This window comes from Silene latifolia, chromosome Y (genome assembly GCF_048544455.1).
Source record: "Silene latifolia isolate original U9 population chromosome Y, ASM4854445v1, whole genome shotgun sequence".
NCBI lineage: Eukaryota > Viridiplantae > Streptophyta > Magnoliopsida > Caryophyllales > Caryophyllaceae > Silene > Silene latifolia.
Genome location: NC_133538.1, coordinates 431,982,890 through 432,003,044, shown reverse-complemented (window position 1 = coordinate 432,003,044; position 20,155 = coordinate 431,982,890). Strand labels below are relative to the sequence as shown.

At 39.0% G+C, this 20,155-nt stretch overlaps 1 protein-coding gene across 7 annotated transcripts; it reads right to left on the bottom strand.

Moving 5' to 3' along the window:
- Positions 1 to 1,495: 1,495 nt before the first annotated feature.
- Positions 1,496 to 17,817, bottom strand: LOC141633237 (uncharacterized). Of its 7 annotated transcripts, XM_074445686.1 has the most exons (6): positions 17,537 to 17,817; positions 3,820 to 3,917; positions 3,134 to 3,207; positions 2,498 to 2,628; positions 2,232 to 2,293; positions 1,496 to 1,890 (listed from the first exon to the last, which is right to left on the bottom strand). In XM_074445686.1, exons 4-6 carry the CDS (start codon positions 2,606 to 2,608, stop codon positions 1,785 to 1,787), a joined length of 279 nt encoding a protein of 92 aa, XP_074301787.1. In that variant the 5' UTR covers positions 2,609 to 2,628; positions 3,134 to 3,207; positions 3,820 to 3,917; positions 17,537 to 17,817; the 3' UTR covers positions 1,496 to 1,784. The 7 variants fall into 7 exon arrangements, 6 of the variants coding, with proteins under 6 accessions (XP_074301787.1, XP_074301789.1, XP_074301791.1 ...); XM_074445688.1 differs by lacking the exon at positions 3,134 to 3,207 and having other exon boundaries at positions 1,497 to 1,890; XM_074445685.1 differs by lacking the exon at positions 3,134 to 3,207 and having other exon boundaries at positions 1,498 to 1,890; positions 2,498 to 2,639; positions 3,820 to 3,897.
- Between the last annotated feature and the right edge of the window lie 2,338 nt (positions 17,818 to 20,155).

Below are 20,155 nucleotides of genomic sequence, written 5' to 3'. Positions count from 1 at the left end.
TGTCAGCCTTGACAACAACAACAGTAAAGCCTTCCTGAACACAATAGTCTCTCAACACATCTTTAAAATGATCCTTGTCCATAAATAACATCCAAGCTCTAATCCTAATATTTCCAAATTCCTAATTATCATATACTTCACCATTCTCACAAACTTGACCACAATAGGACCCCTCCTCACCTGACCACACATGATTCTGAAATGGTATATACCCATCATCAATCATACTTAAACTAGACATGATAATGTTGTCCTCAACCTCCAAGTCACTCAAGTCAGCCTCATCATCACCCACCTCTTCATCAGTGGGTATATAAGATCCATCACTCTCTGAACCATCACTTATGTTATCATAAGCACCTCTTACATTTCTTCTACACCTTCTACTACTGCCTTCACCCAAATTACTCCCTTGACTTTGAACCTTTGACACATATACCCCCTTTCTCAATGCAGTTGGCTTGGGAATTTTAAGTTTATTTTTAGTCACAGGGGTTGGCTGAGAAGAATTCATAGTCACAGCTAAAACTTGAATTACAGGGGTTGAATTCAATCTTGTACTTCTTCTAGGAGAAGCTGAGTGAATGACAATGGCATTATTAACTTGACTAGCATGGGTTTCTATGAGTTCTCACTAGTAGAAAAAAACCCTATAGCGGCGGTTATAAATGGCCTTTTTGTGGCGGTTTTTACAGATTTTGGGTGCGCCGTATATCACGGGGTTGTTTATACTTTGCGGCGGTTGTACAACCGCCACTATAGCTTACCTACGGTGGCGGTTTTTAAACAAAACCGCCATTATAGGATTATATAAAATGACGGTTGTTAGACAAGAACCGCCACTGTAACTCATCTATAATGGCGGTTATTGTTTGAAAACCGCCACCATAGGTATTTCAATAATATCATTGCACCACACCATGTTCTCTATAACAACGGTTCTTTTGAAAGAACCATCGTAAAAGTTTAGCATAACAACGGTTGTTGTTACAAAACCGACACTAAAGGTAATTATAATGTCGGTTGTTTGGCGAAGAACCGCCATTAAAGGCGAAATATTTTTGAAATATTTAATTTTTTCACGTCGTTTCTAATGGAACCGTCGTGAAAAATTTATATATATTTTTTTATTTCTGCAGCACCGCACCTCCATATCAATTTGATAATTCTAAATATTATAGATGAACAAATAAGACATGTGAATAGAAATGTAACTACCAAAATAATATTCTAAACAATACAAGTCCGACAAACTTATATCAATCTCATTCAATATAACAAAAACATCAACGGATAATTCACGCGGTACCCATAAGGTTTGCCACTTTGCACGAAATACCCAAATTTTTGATCCGAAAATCTTAAAGAGGTCATAACTCGTGTTTACGAGTTCCAAAAGTGACGAATTTTTTTTCCAAATCACTTATCTTTCTGAGTACTACAATTTAAAAAAAAAAAAATTGTCGCATTTGGATTCCCCTACTAGGAGTTATTGTGCATCAAATTTTTTCCGACCGAACAAACTTTGAGTGAGCATATCTCCTGGTCACGAGTTCCAAACTCGCCAAACTTTTTTTTTCAAATCGTAGTACTCGGAAAGATGATCGATTTGAAAAAAAAAATTATTCACTTTCTGAGTTCGTAAACACGAGTTATGGCCTCTTTAAGTTTTTTGGATCAAAAATTTGGGTATTTTGTGCAAAGTTGGCCACTTTCAGGGGTACCACGTGAATTATCCGAAATATCAATGTCACCAAAGATGCTCCTAATCTACATTACATATTCTATAACGATGCTCCTCTTCTATCTAGTTGCAGATCTTGGATATGAAGAACACATTCTTTTAGATCTGACGAGTTTGTATCCCTTGTAAATTTGCAAACTCGAACACTGAAACATAAGAAATAAATAAATTGCTTTAACTATTTTGAGGAACACAAACTTAATCTAGTCAGCCATATATGGGTGTGAAACAAATCGGTAAATCATTGTGCAAACATATGAAACTATCTCAAACTTAACTGCAGCTTGACTAACGCCCCTTAATTATCAGAATGAAAATGTGACAACATTTCCAAGCATTTTGAGCTATAGCCTTTCCAAATTTCTCACATTATGTGTAGATGGTCAACTTGACGAAAAAAGATCCTAGATCGGCCAAGAGTAATACATTCTAAAAAAAATATTGTTGTTGCATATACACCGTAAAAGAGGAGAATTCAGAATAATACAATGAAAAATGCTGCCAACTGAACTTATTCATTAATATGCACGCTATATCAAAGGGAAAGGCCTGCAAAATACAGGACAGGACAACAAATACAACACTATGAGAATTTTGTTTAACAAAAAATATGAAAGAATCAAATAAAACTACTCCCTCTGTCCCGAACATTTGTTCAACATAATTTAAGTTGACAATATAAAGGCAATCAAATGAAAATGTGTGCCCTAAAGAATATGGAAAGAGAGCGAAACATAATTAAAGTTGACTTACCTGAGAATGAAAAGCTTTGACAATGTAGCCAAAGCGAAGTAGTGAAGTAGCCAAGTCGAAGCTAATATCATCTAGTCCCACAAAACCAACCACAGTTGGTGCTGAAGTCATCACGTTAAATGAGACCGGCCCTGTTGTACAACTGAAATCAATAAAAAAGAGTATTGTAGGCAAACTGTATATGAGACCATGTAGAAGTCAATCTAATGTAATGTGATCAAATTCATAAGAATTCCCGAATCTGTGGAGCAAGTCGGATGAAACAAAATAACGAAATTAGTCTCATACTTAGCTTAATATGATAATGATTCGCCAGTGTTCATCACATTTAGAAGAATTCCCTAATCTGTCATTCCTTAAAAATAGACCCGATGGCACGCCTTGACTCGCCATTTTTGGGACGGATCTACACAATAACTTGAGCTTTTTTACTTAGTGAATACACAATATAATTGCATTCACCGCAAGATTGAAGCTTTTGTTGTATAAGGAGGCATATAGCATCCAATATTCTGTCCATTATCCACACTCGGCCTTTATCCATATCACCAATCTAAGGCAAATTATTTGTTACCAGACAGTTTTTTCCGCAGGATAAAAAAATTTAGACCAAAGTCAGAGATATAAAAGACTCACTTTATACGACGTTAGTGGTTGTTTATTAGCAGCGAACTTCACCTAGAGCCATGCTACATTTGAGATTCCACAAACTGAACCAAGATTATTTAATCAATTTTTCATGCTAGCACAAGTACTTATCAATTCATTAAAATTTTTTTAAAAAAATCAACAACTAATAAAGACATTATGCAAACTATACAGCAACAACAAGAAAAAATTTGAGAAACGTCCAGTGTTCAGCCCACTATAAACCTTGGGAATTTGTTTTCACATTATATTCATAAGCACACATTAGTTTAAGAAAGAACCCAAATGATTGCATAAAATTCTTAATCATTCTTGTTTTTCTATTCTGCTGCTATTTCTTTTTAAAATAAAAGGCAACAAGATAGAAGCGAACATAATATTAGTTCCAAGAACCAACTAATTAACCCCTCCCCTAACTCAAAATGAATAGAGGATGGAGAATTTGAAAAATACGAAGACATCTCCAACAATGTGGTACAAAAACCCTCTATCACTTAATAGTTTAAAACTTTCAAAGCAGTAAATACATTATACTCTTAAGATTTTGGCGACATCCATCCTAAATTAGTGCATCATATGTTTGTACTTTAGTAAATAAAAAATATTTAAGCATAAACAAAACAACATAACCAGAACAATGAAAACAATAAGCTAAAAGTAATAAGAAAAAAAACCTGCACATTACAAACATGGCGATTGAACTCTGAATGTTGGAGGAGCAGTATTGAGGTTCAAGATCGATTCAACTGAATCTGCTATCTCCATTATTCAACTGAACCACAGTAGAAAACAAATAAACTCCCAATTGATTGAAATTTAACTGAAAGGCTTAACCATAGAACTTAACTGTATCCTAACATAATATGTTAAGATATTACGAGCGAGTTAATGTTAATTGTATTATGTCAATATTGGGTTTTATGGATAGTTTCCATATTCCGGTATGTCCTTTTGTCATAGGGTTTTGGTATCGTCACATATGTATATATAGATACGTCGTCTTGTAATTATGCACACAATATATACAAAACACCTTTTTCCCAATTCACATGTTCCTACGTATGTTCTTACATGGTAATCAGAGCTAGGTCTTTCTAGCGTCCTATGAGCAATAGTAGTCACGGTTCATAAACCGATTCTCACACTGAATCTGATCCCAAGGCCGACGGTAGTCACGCAGATTCCGAGTCCGAGTCTGACGGTATGGCAAAAGGTACGAAACTTAGTCCATATTTTCTTTCAACCTCTGATAAATCAAGGGACATATTGATTGTTGTTGAATTAAATGGAGATAATTATGATGAATGGTCCATCAAATTGCGCGGTGCACTGCGTTCGAAAAAGAAAACTGGATTCATTGACGAGACGATAAAGAAACCCGCGGATGATTCTGAAGATCTTGAGGACTGGTACATGGTTAACACCATGATCGTTAATTGGATTTTTAACACAATTGAACCTAGCCTTGGTTCAATTATTTCTTACGTAGAAGAGGCAAAACAATTGTGGGATGATATAGAACAACGTTTTGGCGTTGGTAACGGCCCGAAATTGCATCGAATTAAGGGCTCGATACATGATTGCAAACAAGGCAGTGAATAGTCAATCACTGATTATTACGGTCGTCTTAAGAAACTTTGGGACGATCTTGACAAGTATGACAGGAATCCGAATTGCACTTGTGGAGGCTGTAAATGTGATTTGAACAAACAGTTAGATAAGAAAAGAGATGAAGGTAAACTCCATGATTTCTTGCTCGACATTGCTAGTTCGTATTCAACCGTTGCCTCGAGTTTGCTTTTACAGGAACCTTTGCCTAGTCTTAACTGAGCATACTCCACTTTGATTCAAGAAGAAGGAGTTAGAGGTAAGGCAGTCCGCGCTACTGATACTAGGAGCGGAGAAAACAGGGCTGAACCGATTGGTTTCGCTGCACGCTATACACCTGCTGTTAATGTTCCAAGATCAAGGGAAGCATATGATAAAGAATCAGAGACGCAACATCCGTCGCAACGTCCATTTTGTGAAAATTGCGACAAATATGGGCATTCAATCGCAACCTGTTTCGACATCATTGGCTATCCGAAAGGCTGGAGAGATAGGAACAAAGGAGGTGCGCGTGGAGGTCGTTGAGGCCGCGGAGGCAGAAGTGGAAGTGGAGGTCACGTCTCTGGTCAGGGCAGGGGTACTGCACACACTGCAGCTGCTGGTCCGAGTGCTGCTCAGACTACTCGAACAACTGATGATACAGGAGATGGTGGCAATGCTAAGGACTTTGTCAATGTACCAAAGGAGCAATGGGAGGCTTATGTCAATAGTGCTAAAGCGTCATCTTCCAAAGTGCGAATGAATGGTAAGACGGATCATAATATGCTTTGGTTACTTGATTCCGGAGCCACCCATCATATGACGGGTTGTTCGGAAATTTTAGAAGACATACAAGACGTGAAGCCTTGTATGGTAACCCTTCCAAATGGGAAATTTGCAAAATCCACTAAGGAAGGGCGTGTTTGCTTGGGTGGAAAATTGGTCCTAAATAACGTTCTTTTCGTACCCGATTTTAATTGTAGCCTTATCTCTGTCTATCAATTGTCCACGGATCTTAATTGCGATATTAGTTTTACTGATAAATCTTGTGTTATACAGGACCACATAACGAAGAAGACGATTGGTACTGGTGAACAGAAGGGGAGGCTATATCTTCTTCAAGGACTACGACAATAACGGGTTAATGGAGCCATGGCCGATGACAATACAGCTGACACCTGACATCGTAAATTGGGACACCCTTCAAGAAGAGTAGTTAATTATTTGCCATTTATTACTAATAAAACTCAAAAACATGATACTTCAATTTGTGACATTTGTTTACATGCCAAGTAAACACGGGAGAAATTTATTATTAGTGAGAATAAAGCTAAGAATATTTTTGAGCTTATTCATGTTGATTTATGGGGAGATTATCGTACTCCTGCATCCACTGGTAGTCGGTATTTTCTTACTGATGCGTGTCTTTTATATGATGTTTTATACCTCATGTTACACACATTTTAGAGATCATTTTAGTAGTTTATGCTATTATTCTCCCTATTTCCGTCTACTTTCGTGTTTTTGTACATTATTGTAGAAATGTGAAGAATTCAACGGAAATTGAGCTAAATCCGTCCCCGAGTATCCTGCCTTGTATTTTGACGTGGAGTATTCACTTAAGGAACGAGCTTGGTGGTCATTTCAAGGCCCGAAAGACAAATCCACGAGATCATAGAAGTCAAGTACCAGCTAGAGCGGTCGATCGACCACTACCTTCAGTCGATCGACCAAATCACGGGATCGAGGCTCAGACATCGCTATTGATCGATCGACCGCCCTTCTTAGTCGATCGACCACATCGCTGCTTCAGACGAGAATTAAAAGATCGAGGAACGTAAAGCCCATTGTGCTTAGGTTTTAATAATAAGTGTTACGTATATTTCCTATATAACGTAACCTAGTTTCCAGAGATTTTCATTCAGAAATTTACCTAGTTTTACATTCAGTTTAGTTTATAAAATAATTAGGGTTCGGAAATATTGCTTTGGGAAAGGATTTTCTTTCGAGCTTTTAATCATCCTTCTGCAAATTTCGGTATTCCTTTTGTTCTACTTCAGTTTATTTTTATCGCATTGATAGTATAGAAATCGCTAGCTAGTTTCCCAAAGCCGATTTTGTTGTTTTATGTTGTTTATTTGTTCAATCGTCTTAATCATGAATTCGATAGTAAATTACGTCAATTTCATTGTTGTTATCATCTCTAGTATGAGTAGCTAAATTGCTTGTGCTAGGATGTAGGGGAATTATAGTGTAGGCAGCGTAGAATAATGTGGACTGAATCGCGTCTCAGTCGATCGACTGACATACTTGGTCGATCGACTGACCTCGTGGGGTTTTACTTTCGTTTTAATCGTTTTAAGTTCTTTATTCGACAAATTGAGTGCACACGACTAGTTGAATATTTAGGATATGACTGACCCATTAGATCGAGAGATAGGGACAGTTGTTAGATCACCAATTAAAATGACTAAACTATGCTGAGATCGAAAGATAGGTAAAGTTTAGATTATAACTCACTTTTTAGGACGAGAGTCAGTATTAGTGATATTAGGGACTTATAGCAAGATCGAAAGATGCTATCTGTTAAGAGTGGACCGAGAGGACCTCTTGTTTCCCGCCTCATGTGTTTGATTTAGACCGACTTAGTTTGCTGCCGCCGAAACTATAGTGAACCGACCATCCTAGTCCCCCTTCTTTTATCTGTTTTATCCGTTTATTTAGTTTATTGTCTTTTATTGCTTTTAGTATAGACCCAATTAATTCAACCCCCACTTTCGTTACCTTAGACTAAGTTAGACAATTAGAAATTACATTCGCTTCCTTTTGGTTCGACCCTGTTACCACTAGCCTAGGTTAGTTTTAATAGGAAAATATAAATCTTATTTTTGGTACCTACAATGACGGGTATCAAATTTTGGCGCCGTTGCCGGGGAGGCAATTGTACTAATTTTTAGTTGTTTTTATTTAGTCTTTCTTAGTTTAAGGGACACCTGTTCCTTAAACTTTTCTTATATTCTTTTTGTAGTTTCTTCTTATGCGCAGATCACAGGGTGGTGAACTAGTACCATTCAATCCTGAGATTGAGAAATCCTTGCGCGAGTTGAGACGATCACAAAGGGTATTACCGACAGAGGAAGAGCTGAGTACTCTGTCAAGCTACTACGAGAACGCTCTATTCGAGGAAGATCCACCTACATCTAATGCTTCTATTTCTTCAGCTGAGATAGTCACTTCTCCAGAAATTCCAGTCATGTCTGAAGAAGCAACTATAACAAGTCATTTCTGAGCCGACAGCTGAAAACCTTTACAAGGGATTCGAATTACCTGGAGCTGATAGGAAATTCGAACCAAAGCCTTCCTATATCAACCTAGTTGAGAAGAACGATTCGGGGAGTGCAAATGAAGATGCGGCCAAGCATATAGAGATATTTATCGATTCATCACGCTCTATACCCCCGCCGACCGGTGTGACCCAAGACCAGATAAAGGAGACTATGTTTATATTCTCACTCCGTGATGCTGCAAGGGAGTGGTACAGAGACCTGGACCGAGCCGCTCATGGGATCACCGACTGGAACTCCTTAGCCCTGGCATTTTATAAAAAGTACTTCTCTGCCTTGAAGACTAACGCCATTAGAGCTCAGATCATGAGCTTTAAACAAGGGCCGGATGAGAACTTTCATGAAGCATGGGTTCGTTTCAAGAAGCTGGTGCGAACCATACCGCACCATGGGTTCGAAAAATGGAGTCTTTGCAATCGGTTCTATAACGGGCTGTATGATGACCAGAGGGCTATTTTGGATGCTGCAGCCAATGGCCGATTTGCTGAAAATATGGGAGAGACTAAGGGGTGGAAGATCATTGATGACTTAGCCACCCACAAGGCTGAGTATGGGAATTCCCGGGGGAATCAAAGGAGAAGTGCTGAATCTCCTCCGTAGCTGCACTTGAAGCTCTCACTGCAAGATTTGACAAGTATGAACTGGGAGGAGCTTCAAAAGGAGGTATTTACCAAGTAAATGCTGTGTCAGACGGTCCTTTCGTCTGCAGAAGGTGTGGAGCTGAGGGACATGTCTCAGATAATTATCCCAGTCCTTTCGAGTCTTGTGCTGCCTTTCAACACTATAGGCAGACAAACACCTACTATGAGCCTAATGTTCATCCCAACTTGAGGTGGAGTAGCCAGAATGTCCTAAATCCAACTCCACCTCCGCAGAAAAGCAGCAGCAAGCCTATGTACCCCCTCATCATAAGCAACAACAATATCAAAAACCTCCCTATGTGCTGCAGCAGCAACAATCTCAAAATTCCGAGTTTGCTGAGTTGAAGAATATGTTGTAAAAGGAGTCCCAAGCTAGAGAGGCTGGAATGAAACTTTTAGAAAGCCAAATTGCTCAGTTGGCGAGCAAGAGTACCACTCGAGCTCCGGGACACTTACCGACTCAAACTGACCAGAAAGAGACCCTAAATGCCATAACTTTGAGGAGTGGATCTACCCTGGAGGGGCCTGCTATGGTCGAGGATGTCACTGCAAAAGATGAGGCGAAACCAAGTCAGAATAAAGCTGTAACGAGTAATACAAAGAAAAAGGCGTCTACTAGGTATATCAGTCGATCGACTGATATACCCGGTCGATCGACTGAAGTGCAGGTTACAGGAGCTTCTGGAACTGTATATCTCAGGCGATCGACTGAGCAAGGTGGTCGATCGACTGAAGCCACTGCTGATATTGAGAAATTTCTTCCTCCAATGCCCAATAGTTTGAGAGACCACTTATTTCGGGGTACGACAACTCCGAAAGTATTGGGGCAAGACCCGAGTGCTGATGGGTCCGTCCCTATTCCGAAGTTAGACCCAATGTCGGTCAATGGCTCACATTTGAGACTGTCTGAAGAGGGTTCAAGCTTCGATAAAGAGAAGGTGGTGGACTTTCAGCCTAAGTCCAGGGATGCCGGCATGCGTGATTTAGAGGAAAGGGCTAAGCTGCTTCTTACAGCCCCGTATCCAGAGAGACTAGTGCCGACAAAGGAACAGGTATCTTTCAGTAAATTTGAAAATGTTGTTCGTAGTCTTAACGTACAAGTTCCTTTCCTTGAATTAGTGAATCAAGTGCCCGCTTATATGAAGTTCATGAAGCAATTTCTTTCTAAAAAGAGGTCACTTGAAACCGTGCATACGGTTGCACTAACTGAGGAAACTTGCTCTTACTTGACTTACACTGTACCCCATAAGCTAGAGGACCCGGGTAGCTTTTCCGTTTCTTGTAATATAGGTACCTTCTCTATTGAGAAGGCATTATGTGACCTAGGAGCTAGCATTAGCGTCATGCCCTTAAGTCTGGCTAGGAAGCTAAAATTGACTAGGTTTGCAGTCACAGACATGACAGATTCGGATGGTCGACCGTCTGCGGTCCGGCCTATAGGCGTCTAGAGGACATCCCCGTGCAAATAGGGAAGTTTTTCTTCCCTGTAGACTTTGTAGTCCTAGATATGCCCGAGGATGCCCACATACCTATCATTCTAGGTAGGCCATTTCGCGCACACCTTTGGTGCGAGTTATTGATGTTGGTTCTGGGACCCTGACCTTCAAAGTGGGGAAGCATTCTATTGTCTTCGCCCAAACAGCTAGGAAGAAGGACCCTATGTGGCATGTCACCTGTAATACGGTTTCTGAAAAGAAATCATACTTTGTGCTTCCTGATATGCCTGTCTCTACTCCTATTCCTGTCATAACCCCTCCGCCCCAGATTGGGAGCAAATTGGAGGAAGATTTGTCTATCTATGATATTGCAGGAGCTGGTTTGGGGAAGGAAGAGCCGCAAGTCGCTCCAGCTGTGAAGAAGCCGATCATTCAAAGAGGAGGTCTTGGTTGCCTTAGCTATGGCACTGATGAGGAAGTTGATGACGAGCCGGTCAAAGTGAGAGAGTCCGATTTAGATTCTGATGAGTCCGAAGAGATCATTGACTGGGGAGATATAGAAGTTGTTGATCCGTTAAGTTCGGCGGATGTTGAAGCTAAGAAGGGTGCGGCTAAGAAGATGAGCATCGTTGAGGCTACCTCTAGTAGCCAGAAGCCAACGAAGTGGGCCATATCATGGCCATTCTTGATCAACTATTAGTTGATCAAATGCTTTATCAAACATTTACTTTATTGCTTTTACGACTATTTACCGTATTTTGTGTGTGCGAGACTTCGCATTTATTTTTGTTGCTTAGGATTTTTAAGTACTTTAGACTTTGGTTTGGGTTTTACGCAATTTTGGGCGCGTATTATTGTGCACTTGCAGGTTTTTAGACCCCATTAGCTCAAGTAATTAAGCAAATACGAAGAAATCAGAAAGTTACAGCAGCTTTCCCAGTCGATCGACTGCCTTCCATGGTCGATCGACTGACTTGCGCATCTCAGGATTTTCTGTTCCTGTTCACTTTGGTCGATCAACTGCCATCTGTGGTCGATCGACCACCTGCCATTGTTATTACTGTTCACGACCTTTCCCTCTTTGTGTTGGGTCGTTTTGCGGGATTAAGGGAGTTTTCTACTCTATTTTATTTCCCGACTCATTTCTGATTTCTTCCATTTTCGTAGCTTTGCACATAATTACCGCTCCTTCATTGCTTTCTCGGTTTTATGCGTGGTTCTTTGTTTGTATTTTCAGGTATTTATTGGTAGCACTATCGCTCGAAACCTCCTAGCTCATATTTGGTTTGGGAGGTTTCCTTTCTGCGCTTAAAGTCTTGTGAGTTTCTAAGTCTTTACTTCATGTTTTATTTATTTAATTTTCTCGCAATTTCCCGTTTATCTTTTCTTCATTACATGATTTTGCACAATGGGGACATTGTGCGATTTGGTTTGGGGAAGGGTTTTGCGTCGCATATCATTTGCTTGCATTCACGTTTACATTTTGTTTTGCATTGCTTTTTCATTTCATATATATATATACAAATATCCAAAAAAAAATTGATTGAAAAATTTCAAAAATTCAAAAAAATGCTCGTTTATTTTAGCATATAGGTCGGGTCGGAACGGTAGTATTTCAATGATGACATTGCATTTGCACCTGTTTTTGCCTAAGCCTTGCTTGATTAACATGTTATTAATAGAATCATATAAGTGCATACCTACGAGTTTTCGTTAACTGTTTGCTGAACTTGAGACTTGACTTAGAATTTTGGCAAGCTACATCATATTTCTAAGATTTAGAGCCTATAACTGGTGACATATATGACCAGTTTATCTAGGATGTGAGTAGTATTCCTTATGAGGCATGTTACGTAAATGTGCATAAATATGAACTTAATGTGCTTAATACCTGTATGCATTCGGTTTGTGGTCTGTCGACACATGTGGTAGAGGTTTTCCTTTATTCATTTTACCCATGAACTCCACACTGCCAAAAATATCCTTTTTGTCCTATTTACTACATCCTACATTTAGCCTGTCCTTTGTCAAGCTAGTAGTCTATGTTCTTGGGATTGTTACTTAGTTTTTGGTAGCATTTGCTCTTATATGAGATTTTGTTGGGAAGATGAAATGAAGGAGGAAAGAAGTTGAAAGGAAAGAAAAAGAAACAAAAAGAAAAAAATGATTCGAAAAAATGAAAAAAAAAAAAAAAGAGTTCTTTACTGTTCATAGCAGTCGATCGACTGCCAATTCTGGTCGATCGGCTGAGGTTCGAAAGAAAAGAAGAAATCAATTCGCATAGTTCATAACCCTTATCTTTTGGCGATTTTTGCTCCCATGTTGGGAGTTAGTTGATTACTTTTATACCGGGAGATTGTGAGATTTGTGCTTGCTATAACACCGTTTCGTTTGATTTTGAGCAAGAAGAAGGATGTTGCCATATGGTTCCGTTTTGGTACTAGCTTGATCACCTGTGCCTCCACTTTTCCATAAATGTTTTGCCTCTTCTTACCCATACCTCACATATCCACATATATAACTCGGCATGTGTCATGGTCTTTTGTTGGTTGGAATGCATATGTACGGTTGTAGAGAATGTTTTCATATTATATTGCAGGCATGTTCTTATAGGTCATAGTTAGGTGAGAGTCTGTACAAAATGAATTATTTCTATCCTGTTATATATTCACCTGTGCTTATGTGTGATATGAGCGACCCGTGAGAGTCCAATTTGATAAGTCTCTATAGTTGATAGTTCAGCAATTTTCTAACGACTTCATAACTCGTTTGCATGATTCACATTACTGATTGATTGTTGGTTGTTGCGTTAAAATGGTTTAGGCTTTACATGTTGTAATTCGTCTGAGATTGAACTCGTTCCATTAGGTTTTAGGATCGAGTCTAGTTCTTGCTTGGGGACAAGCAATGGCTTGGTTTGGGGAAGTTTGATGCGTGTCTTTTATATGATGTTTTATACCTCATTTTACACGCATTTTAGAGCTCATTTTAGTAGTTTATGCTATTATTCTCCCTATTTCCGTCTACTTTCGTGTTTTTGTACATTATTGTAGAAATGTGAAGAATTCAATGGAAATTGAGCTAAATCCGTCCCCGAGTATCCTACATTGCATTTTGACGTGGAGTATTTACTTAAGGAACGAGCTTGGTGCGCATTTCAAGGCCCGAAAGACAAATCCACGAGATCATAGAAGTCAAGTACCAGCTAGAGCGGTCGATCGACCACTACCTTCAGTCGATCGACCAAATCACGGGATCCAGAGGCTATTGTACACTGCTAGTCAGTCGATCGACCGCCCTTCTTAGTCGATCGACCACATCGCTACTTCAGACGAGAATTAAAAGATCGAGGAACTTAAAGCCCATTGTGTTTAGGTTTTAATAATAAGTGTTATGTATATTTGCTATATAACGTAACCTAGTTTCCAGAGATTTTCATTCAGAAATTTACCTAGTTTTACATTCAGTTTAGTTTATAAAATAATTAGGGTTCGGAAATATTATTTTGGGAAAGGATTTTCGTTCGAGCTTTTAATCATCCTTCTGCAAATTTCGGTATTCCTTATGTTCTACTTCAGTTTATTTTTATCGCATTGATAGTATAGAAATCGCTAGCTAGTTTCCCAAAGCCGATTTTGTTGTTTTATGTTGTCTATTTGTTCAATCGTCTTAATCATGAATTCGATAGTAAATTACGTCAATTTCATTGTTGTTATCATCTCTAGTATGAGTAGCTAAATTGCTTGTGCTAGGATGTAGGGGAATTATAATGTAGGCGGCGTAGAATAATGCGGACTGAATCGCGTGTCAGTCGATCGACTGACATACTTGGTCGATCGACTGACCTCGTGGGGTTTTACTTTCGTTTTAATTGTTTTAAGTTCTTTATTCGACAAATCGAGTGCACACGACTAGTTGAATATTTAGGATATGACTGACCCATTAGATCGAGAGATAGGGACAGTTGTTAGATCACCAATTAAAATAACTAAACTATGCTGAGATCGAAAGATAGGAAAAGTTTAGAATATAACTCACTTTTCAGGACGAGAGTCAGTATTAGTGATATTAGGGACTTATAGCGAGATCGAAAGATGCTATCTGTTAAGAGTGGACCGAGAGAACCTCTTGTTTCCCGCCTCATGTGTTTGATTTAGACCGACTTAGTTTGCTGCCGCCGAAACTATAGTGAACCGACCATCCTAGTACCCCTTCTTTTATCTGTTTTATCCGTTTATTTAGTTTATTGTCTTTTATTGCTTTTAGTATAGACCCAATCAATTCAACCCCCACTTTCGTTACCTTAGACTAAGTTAGACAATTAGAAATTACATTCGCCTCCTTGTGGTTCGACCCTGTTACCACTAGCCTAGGTTAGTTTTAATAGGAAAATATAAATCTTATTTTTGGTACCTACAACGACGGGTATCACTTACAGTGGTTGATGATTTTTCTCGTGCAGTATGGGTTTATCTAATTAAAACCAAAGATGAGGTATTTATGTTATTACAAAACTTTATTGCTTTGGTAAAGCGACAATTTAATGCCGATGTTAAGGTGGTTCGTAGCGATAATGGTACAGAATTCACATGTTTACAAAATTATTTTGCTAGCAATGGTATAATACATCAAACCACTTGTGTGGGAACTTCTCAACAGAATGGTAGGGTTGAAAGAAAATATCGTCATATTCTTAATGTGGCGAGAGCTTTATGTTTCCAAGCATCTCTACCGATTGAATTTTGGGGAGAATGTATCTTGACCGCAGGTTATCTCATTAATAGGACTCCGTCTGCTCTTCTTCAAGGGAAGACTCCATTTGAGCTCCTGTTTAATAAGGTACCCGAATATGATAATATACGTATGTTTGGTTGCCTGTGTTATGTTAAGCATCCTCGTAAGGATGGAGACAAATTTGCGTCCCGAAGTAGACGATGTGTATTTGTGGGTTACCCGTTTGGCAAGAAAGGATGGGAGGTATATGACTTGGATACCAAGGAGTTTTTTATCTCCCGAGATGTAATTTTTAATGAATCCGTTTTTCCTTATGATCTCAATACTTGAACGGGTTCATCAAAGCTTGAGAGCATCCCTGTTTTACATATTGACGAAGCAGGGGATGGTGAAATTATTCTCGATGATGTAGGGGTTGATGATGGTGGTGTCGGGACTGGTACTAGTACAGGAACCCCGAATAATGGGGACTCCAGCCAGTCCGGTTCTCAGCACGTGCAGCAACCCGAGCCAGCATATGGGCGTGGTCAGCGTCCTCACGTCCCATGGTCACGATACAGTGAAGATGGGTACGTCACAGGTGGTGCCCATGTTGTCGCTGATATGGAAGATATAGCTTCTCCTTCCAGCCGCACTGTTCCATCGCCATCTTCTGGTATGCCTTATCCCTTATCTCACGTTTTATCTTATAATAGCTATTCGACTGCCCATCGCTCTTATATAGCTGCTGTAGATAATTGCGTTGAGCCTACGTCTTACCGTGAGGCCGTTAAAGATACGCGTTGGTGTGATGCGATGAATCTTGAGCTTGAAGCATTGCATCGTAATGGAACGTGGGACATTGTTGATTTGACCGTAGGTAAGAAAGTTATCGGGAACAAATGGGTTTATAAAATCAAGCTACGAGCTGATGTTTCTGTTGAACGTTTCCAGGAACGTCTCGTGGTCCTTGGAAACCGACAAGAGGAAGGGGTGGATTTCTTTGAAACTTTCGCACCCACGGCCAAAATGGTCACAGTCCGAGTATTCTTGTCGATCGCAGCAGCTCGAGGTTGGGAATTACACCAGATGGATGTACACAATGCTTTCCTTCACGGTGATTTAGAGCTGGAAGTTTATATGAAATTACCTCTTGGCTATTCAGTCGATGCTCCGGGTAAGGTATGCCGTCTTAAAAAATCTTTATATGGACTTAGACAAGCTTCCCGTTGCTGGTTTTCCAAATTATCAGCCTCTCTTCTGGCATATGGTTTTAAGCAATGTATGTCCGATTATTCATTATTTAGCTACGTGGCTTCTGGTGTTGAGGAGTTTGTTTTGGTCTATGTTGATGATTTGGTGGTTGGCGGTAATGATCCGGATGGGAGTCGTCGTGTCAAGGATTATTTGAGCACTTGTTTCTACATGAAAGATTTGGGAAAATTAAAATTTTTTCTGGGTCTTGAAGTTGCGCATAATTCTTCTGGTATTTTCCTATGTCAACGGATATACACATTAGATATATTGACTGAGATGGGTCTTTTTGGAGGTAAATCTGAAGGCGTGCCAATTGAGCAAAATCATAAATTAGCTTTGGCATCCGATTATTTGTTCAAGGATCCAGAAGTTTATCGCCGTTTGATTGGTAGGTTGATTTATTTAACAAATACTCGCCCCGATTTGACATACAGTGTGCACGTTTTATCCCAATTCATGCATCAACCGCGTAATACTCATTGGAACGCGACATTACGGGTGGTGCGCTATCTCAAGGGCAGCCCTGGTCAAGGTCTGTTATTTCGGGCTGGTTCTTCCCATGATTTATCAGTCTATTGCGACGCTGATTACGGTAGTTGTCCAATCACTCGTCGGTCTATTACGGCTTATTTTATGTTGTTGGGCGGTACACCTGTGTCATGGAAAACTAAGAAGCAGCACACCGTCTCACTTTCTTCCGCTAAGTCTGAATATCGTGCTATGGCAGCAGCTACTTGTGAAGTAAAGTGGTTACAGGGGATTCTACAGTTCCTTCACGTACCCATGGCGTCTCCTGCACTTCTCCACTGTGATAATAATGCTGCTTTACATCTTGCGCGCAATCCCGTTTTTCATGAACGAACAAAACACATCGAAATTGATTGTCATTTTGTTCGTGATGCAATTCAAAGCGGTCTGGTTTCCCCTGTCTACGTGCATACGACAGAACAACTTGCGGATATTCTTACGAAGGCATTGGGTGTTCGTCAGTTTCAGCACTTGTTAATCAAGTTGGGCGTCGTTGATCCCCACGCTCCAACTTGAGGGGGGGTGTTAAGATATTACGAGCGAGTTAATGTTAATTGTATTATGTCAATATTGGGTTTTATGGATAGTTTCCATATTCCGGTCTCTCCTTTTGTCTTAGGGTTTTGGTATCGTCACATATGTATATACAGATACGTCATCTTGTAATTATGCACACAATATATACAAAACACCTTTTTCCCAATTCACATGTTCTTACGTATGTTCTTACATAATAATAATAATAATAATAATAATAATAATAATAATTGAATCCCTAAACCCAAACTGATAAGAAAACCCAAATTCAGTGACAAACGAAATAAAATCCTCGGAAATAGATGAATTTCGATGACCTTTAAGAAAAATTGAAAGAAAAAATCAAACCTGATTGCAAACTGGAAGTTGATGAACTGCGACTAAGTCCCTCAATAATCGCCCCATTTTTCTTATATACCGAACCCTAATTCCGTGCAATTGAATTATCGACGACTGATTAGGATAATTAATTTGTGGGTTTTGGTCGTGCTCAAGCCTAGAGCAGATGAAGAAGGTCGTTGGTGATGAGGCTAAAGAAGATCGTGATTGATGAGAGAGAGTGAATTTAACTGAGTGAAGAATGGAGATGGAGGGTTTGATGGAGTAATTACCGAGAGTAATTTTTTCTAGAAGTCAGATTGATTAAGGTTTTATCCTTTATTTATTTTATTTGCTATTAAAGTCGGTTGTGATTAAAAACCGACACAAAAACATATAATGGCGGTTTTTTAGCCCAAAAAATTGTAACTTATTATTAACTTTTAACGTCATTCTTAACGTCGGTTGTTAATATAACCGCCACAATTGACTTATGGTGGCGTTTTCTATTTGGAACCGCCATAAAAAGTTTCAATTATCACGTCAGTTCTTACTTAAACCGCCACAATAGACCTTCTACATACATAAAAATTGTTTTCCCTCCAATTTATTGAGCTTTTCACGTCGTTTCTTTTAGAACCGCCACGATAACCGCGTCGTGATAGGGGTTTTTTCAACTAGTGTCTTGACTTTTAGCAGGGGAACTAGCTGCAGTTAGCCTTGCACTTCTTCTGGGAGGTTGATGTAATTATAGTTGCAGGTTCTTGAGTGTTAGGATGAGACGTGATAAGGGTAGTATCAATTTGAATTTCAGGTTAGGGTTGGGATTGAGGTTGGGGTTGGGGTTGAGGTTAGGGTTGAGGTTGGGTTTCTTATAAATGGTATTTTCTCCCTAAATGGGACATTCTTATCAGCAGAAATGGACACTACTTGTTCAACAGGTTTTGCCCCATTATTATAAGCTCTTACTGATCTTGCCATTAGCAGAGTATTACATGGCAGAGTCTCTGACCCAAGCCAAATATCAATTTCTTTCTTATACCCAACTCTATCAAACATGGTCATAAGGTCTTTGTCTTCTCTTAGGTACACATGTTTCATTTTGAAACTATAACCTAAGGAAGGGTGCTTGGGTAAAGGAACCCCATGTTTCTCTGCCTCATCATACATATCATTTTACACATCAATAAGCAAACATCTGTCGGTATCCTCAACCCTAACATCAACTGAGCCCATATAATGCATTTTCAACACAATATTCTCCATTCTGCAATTTTATTTTACAAAAAGAACATCAAAATTCAAGATGGTACATACTAAAAACCAACAATATAAAGGTAATACACCCAACAATAAACATGCTATGTACAGTTACAACTTTTTCTAATACAAAAAATTCAAACTTTGGCATTTTTTGACATAATTCATTAATTAAATAACACAACTATTATCAAATTAAGGTTCATGCAAAGATTTAACATCAAACAAAACGACAGAAAAATTAGGGCAAATTAAAAGGCTAAAAAAAAGGAAGATTATCAACATACCTGCTTCAATCTTAGGTAGAGAAGAAGAATTAAGCAGATGAGAGCATGCTTGATGAAGGATGTGAAGGTTGCAAGAGATGGACGAAGGATAAAGAGAGAGAAACAGAGGGAAGTTGGATGATTTTTTGAAGTGATTTTGATCTTACTGTGGATTAAAAAGAAAGAGGGAGATTTTAACAGGTTAAGACGTCAAGTAGATAAATCCAACTCATTGAAAAATCATTGCCTAGTCATTGCAATGTCATTGCCAAGTCAAGCAAACAATGTCCAGTCATTGCCAAGTCGAGCCAACAAATCACACTTAACAACAATACTTAACAGAATTTGACGGTAATTAGAGGTAAGGTCACGCCTAATGATTTTTAATTAAAGTTAGGGGTATCACAGAGGTTTAAAAAAGTATAGGGGTACCATGTAGAAAATTAAAAAACACAGGAGTACTATATAGAAAAACCCATAAATTTAGTTGATTTTATATAAAGATGGATAATATATGAATTATATTGGAACTATAATATTCATACTAGTTGAAAAGCCCGTGCGATGCACGGGGCTCCCATTAGGATCATCTGTGTAAATTTATTCTATAGTGATAAAAAAACGTAATTTATTTTCGCAGTACGTTTTTTACTCAATACAGTGCTTTTTGCACCAAACTTTCCATTTGTTTGCCCTTCATCATTTAAAAAAACATTCAAACCTAATTATCTCCCCCTTCTCTCTACTATTAAAAGCCTTAACCATCTTCAACCACGTTAAAATTCTTCAATTATAATCGATTATTCAAGCGATGAATAGGTAATTAATTGTTAATAATGACGCAGTACAAACACATAATACGGTTACTACTTTGAGTAAATACTTTGAGTAAATTACAAACTAAAAACAATAAAAAAATACTCAATGTAGTACATGCGTGGTACTACTGCAACAAACCAAAAAAAATGTATCAGTGTAGTACATCAACATCCGGCCACTAACCGTCGGCCATTCACCGCTGGCAACACCTGCCATCACCACATCCGCATCATCACCAGACCTACTTCATCACCACCGACGCACCACCACCACCACATCATCACCACCGGCGCATCTCCCATCT

What these genes read in the sequence shown, in the direction of transcription:
- LOC141633237 (XM_074445685.1), bottom strand. An exon ending in TCAAAGCTTTTCATTCTCAG is followed by an intron (nt 2,294 to 2,497) that starts GTAAGTCAACTT and finishes TGTATTTTGCAG; the next exon opens with GCCTTTCCCTTTGATATAGC. An exon ending in AGTTGGCAGCATTTTTCATT is followed by an intron (nt 1,891 to 2,231) that starts GTATTATTCTGA and finishes CTTATGTTTCAG; the next exon opens with TGTTCGAGTTTGCAAATTTA.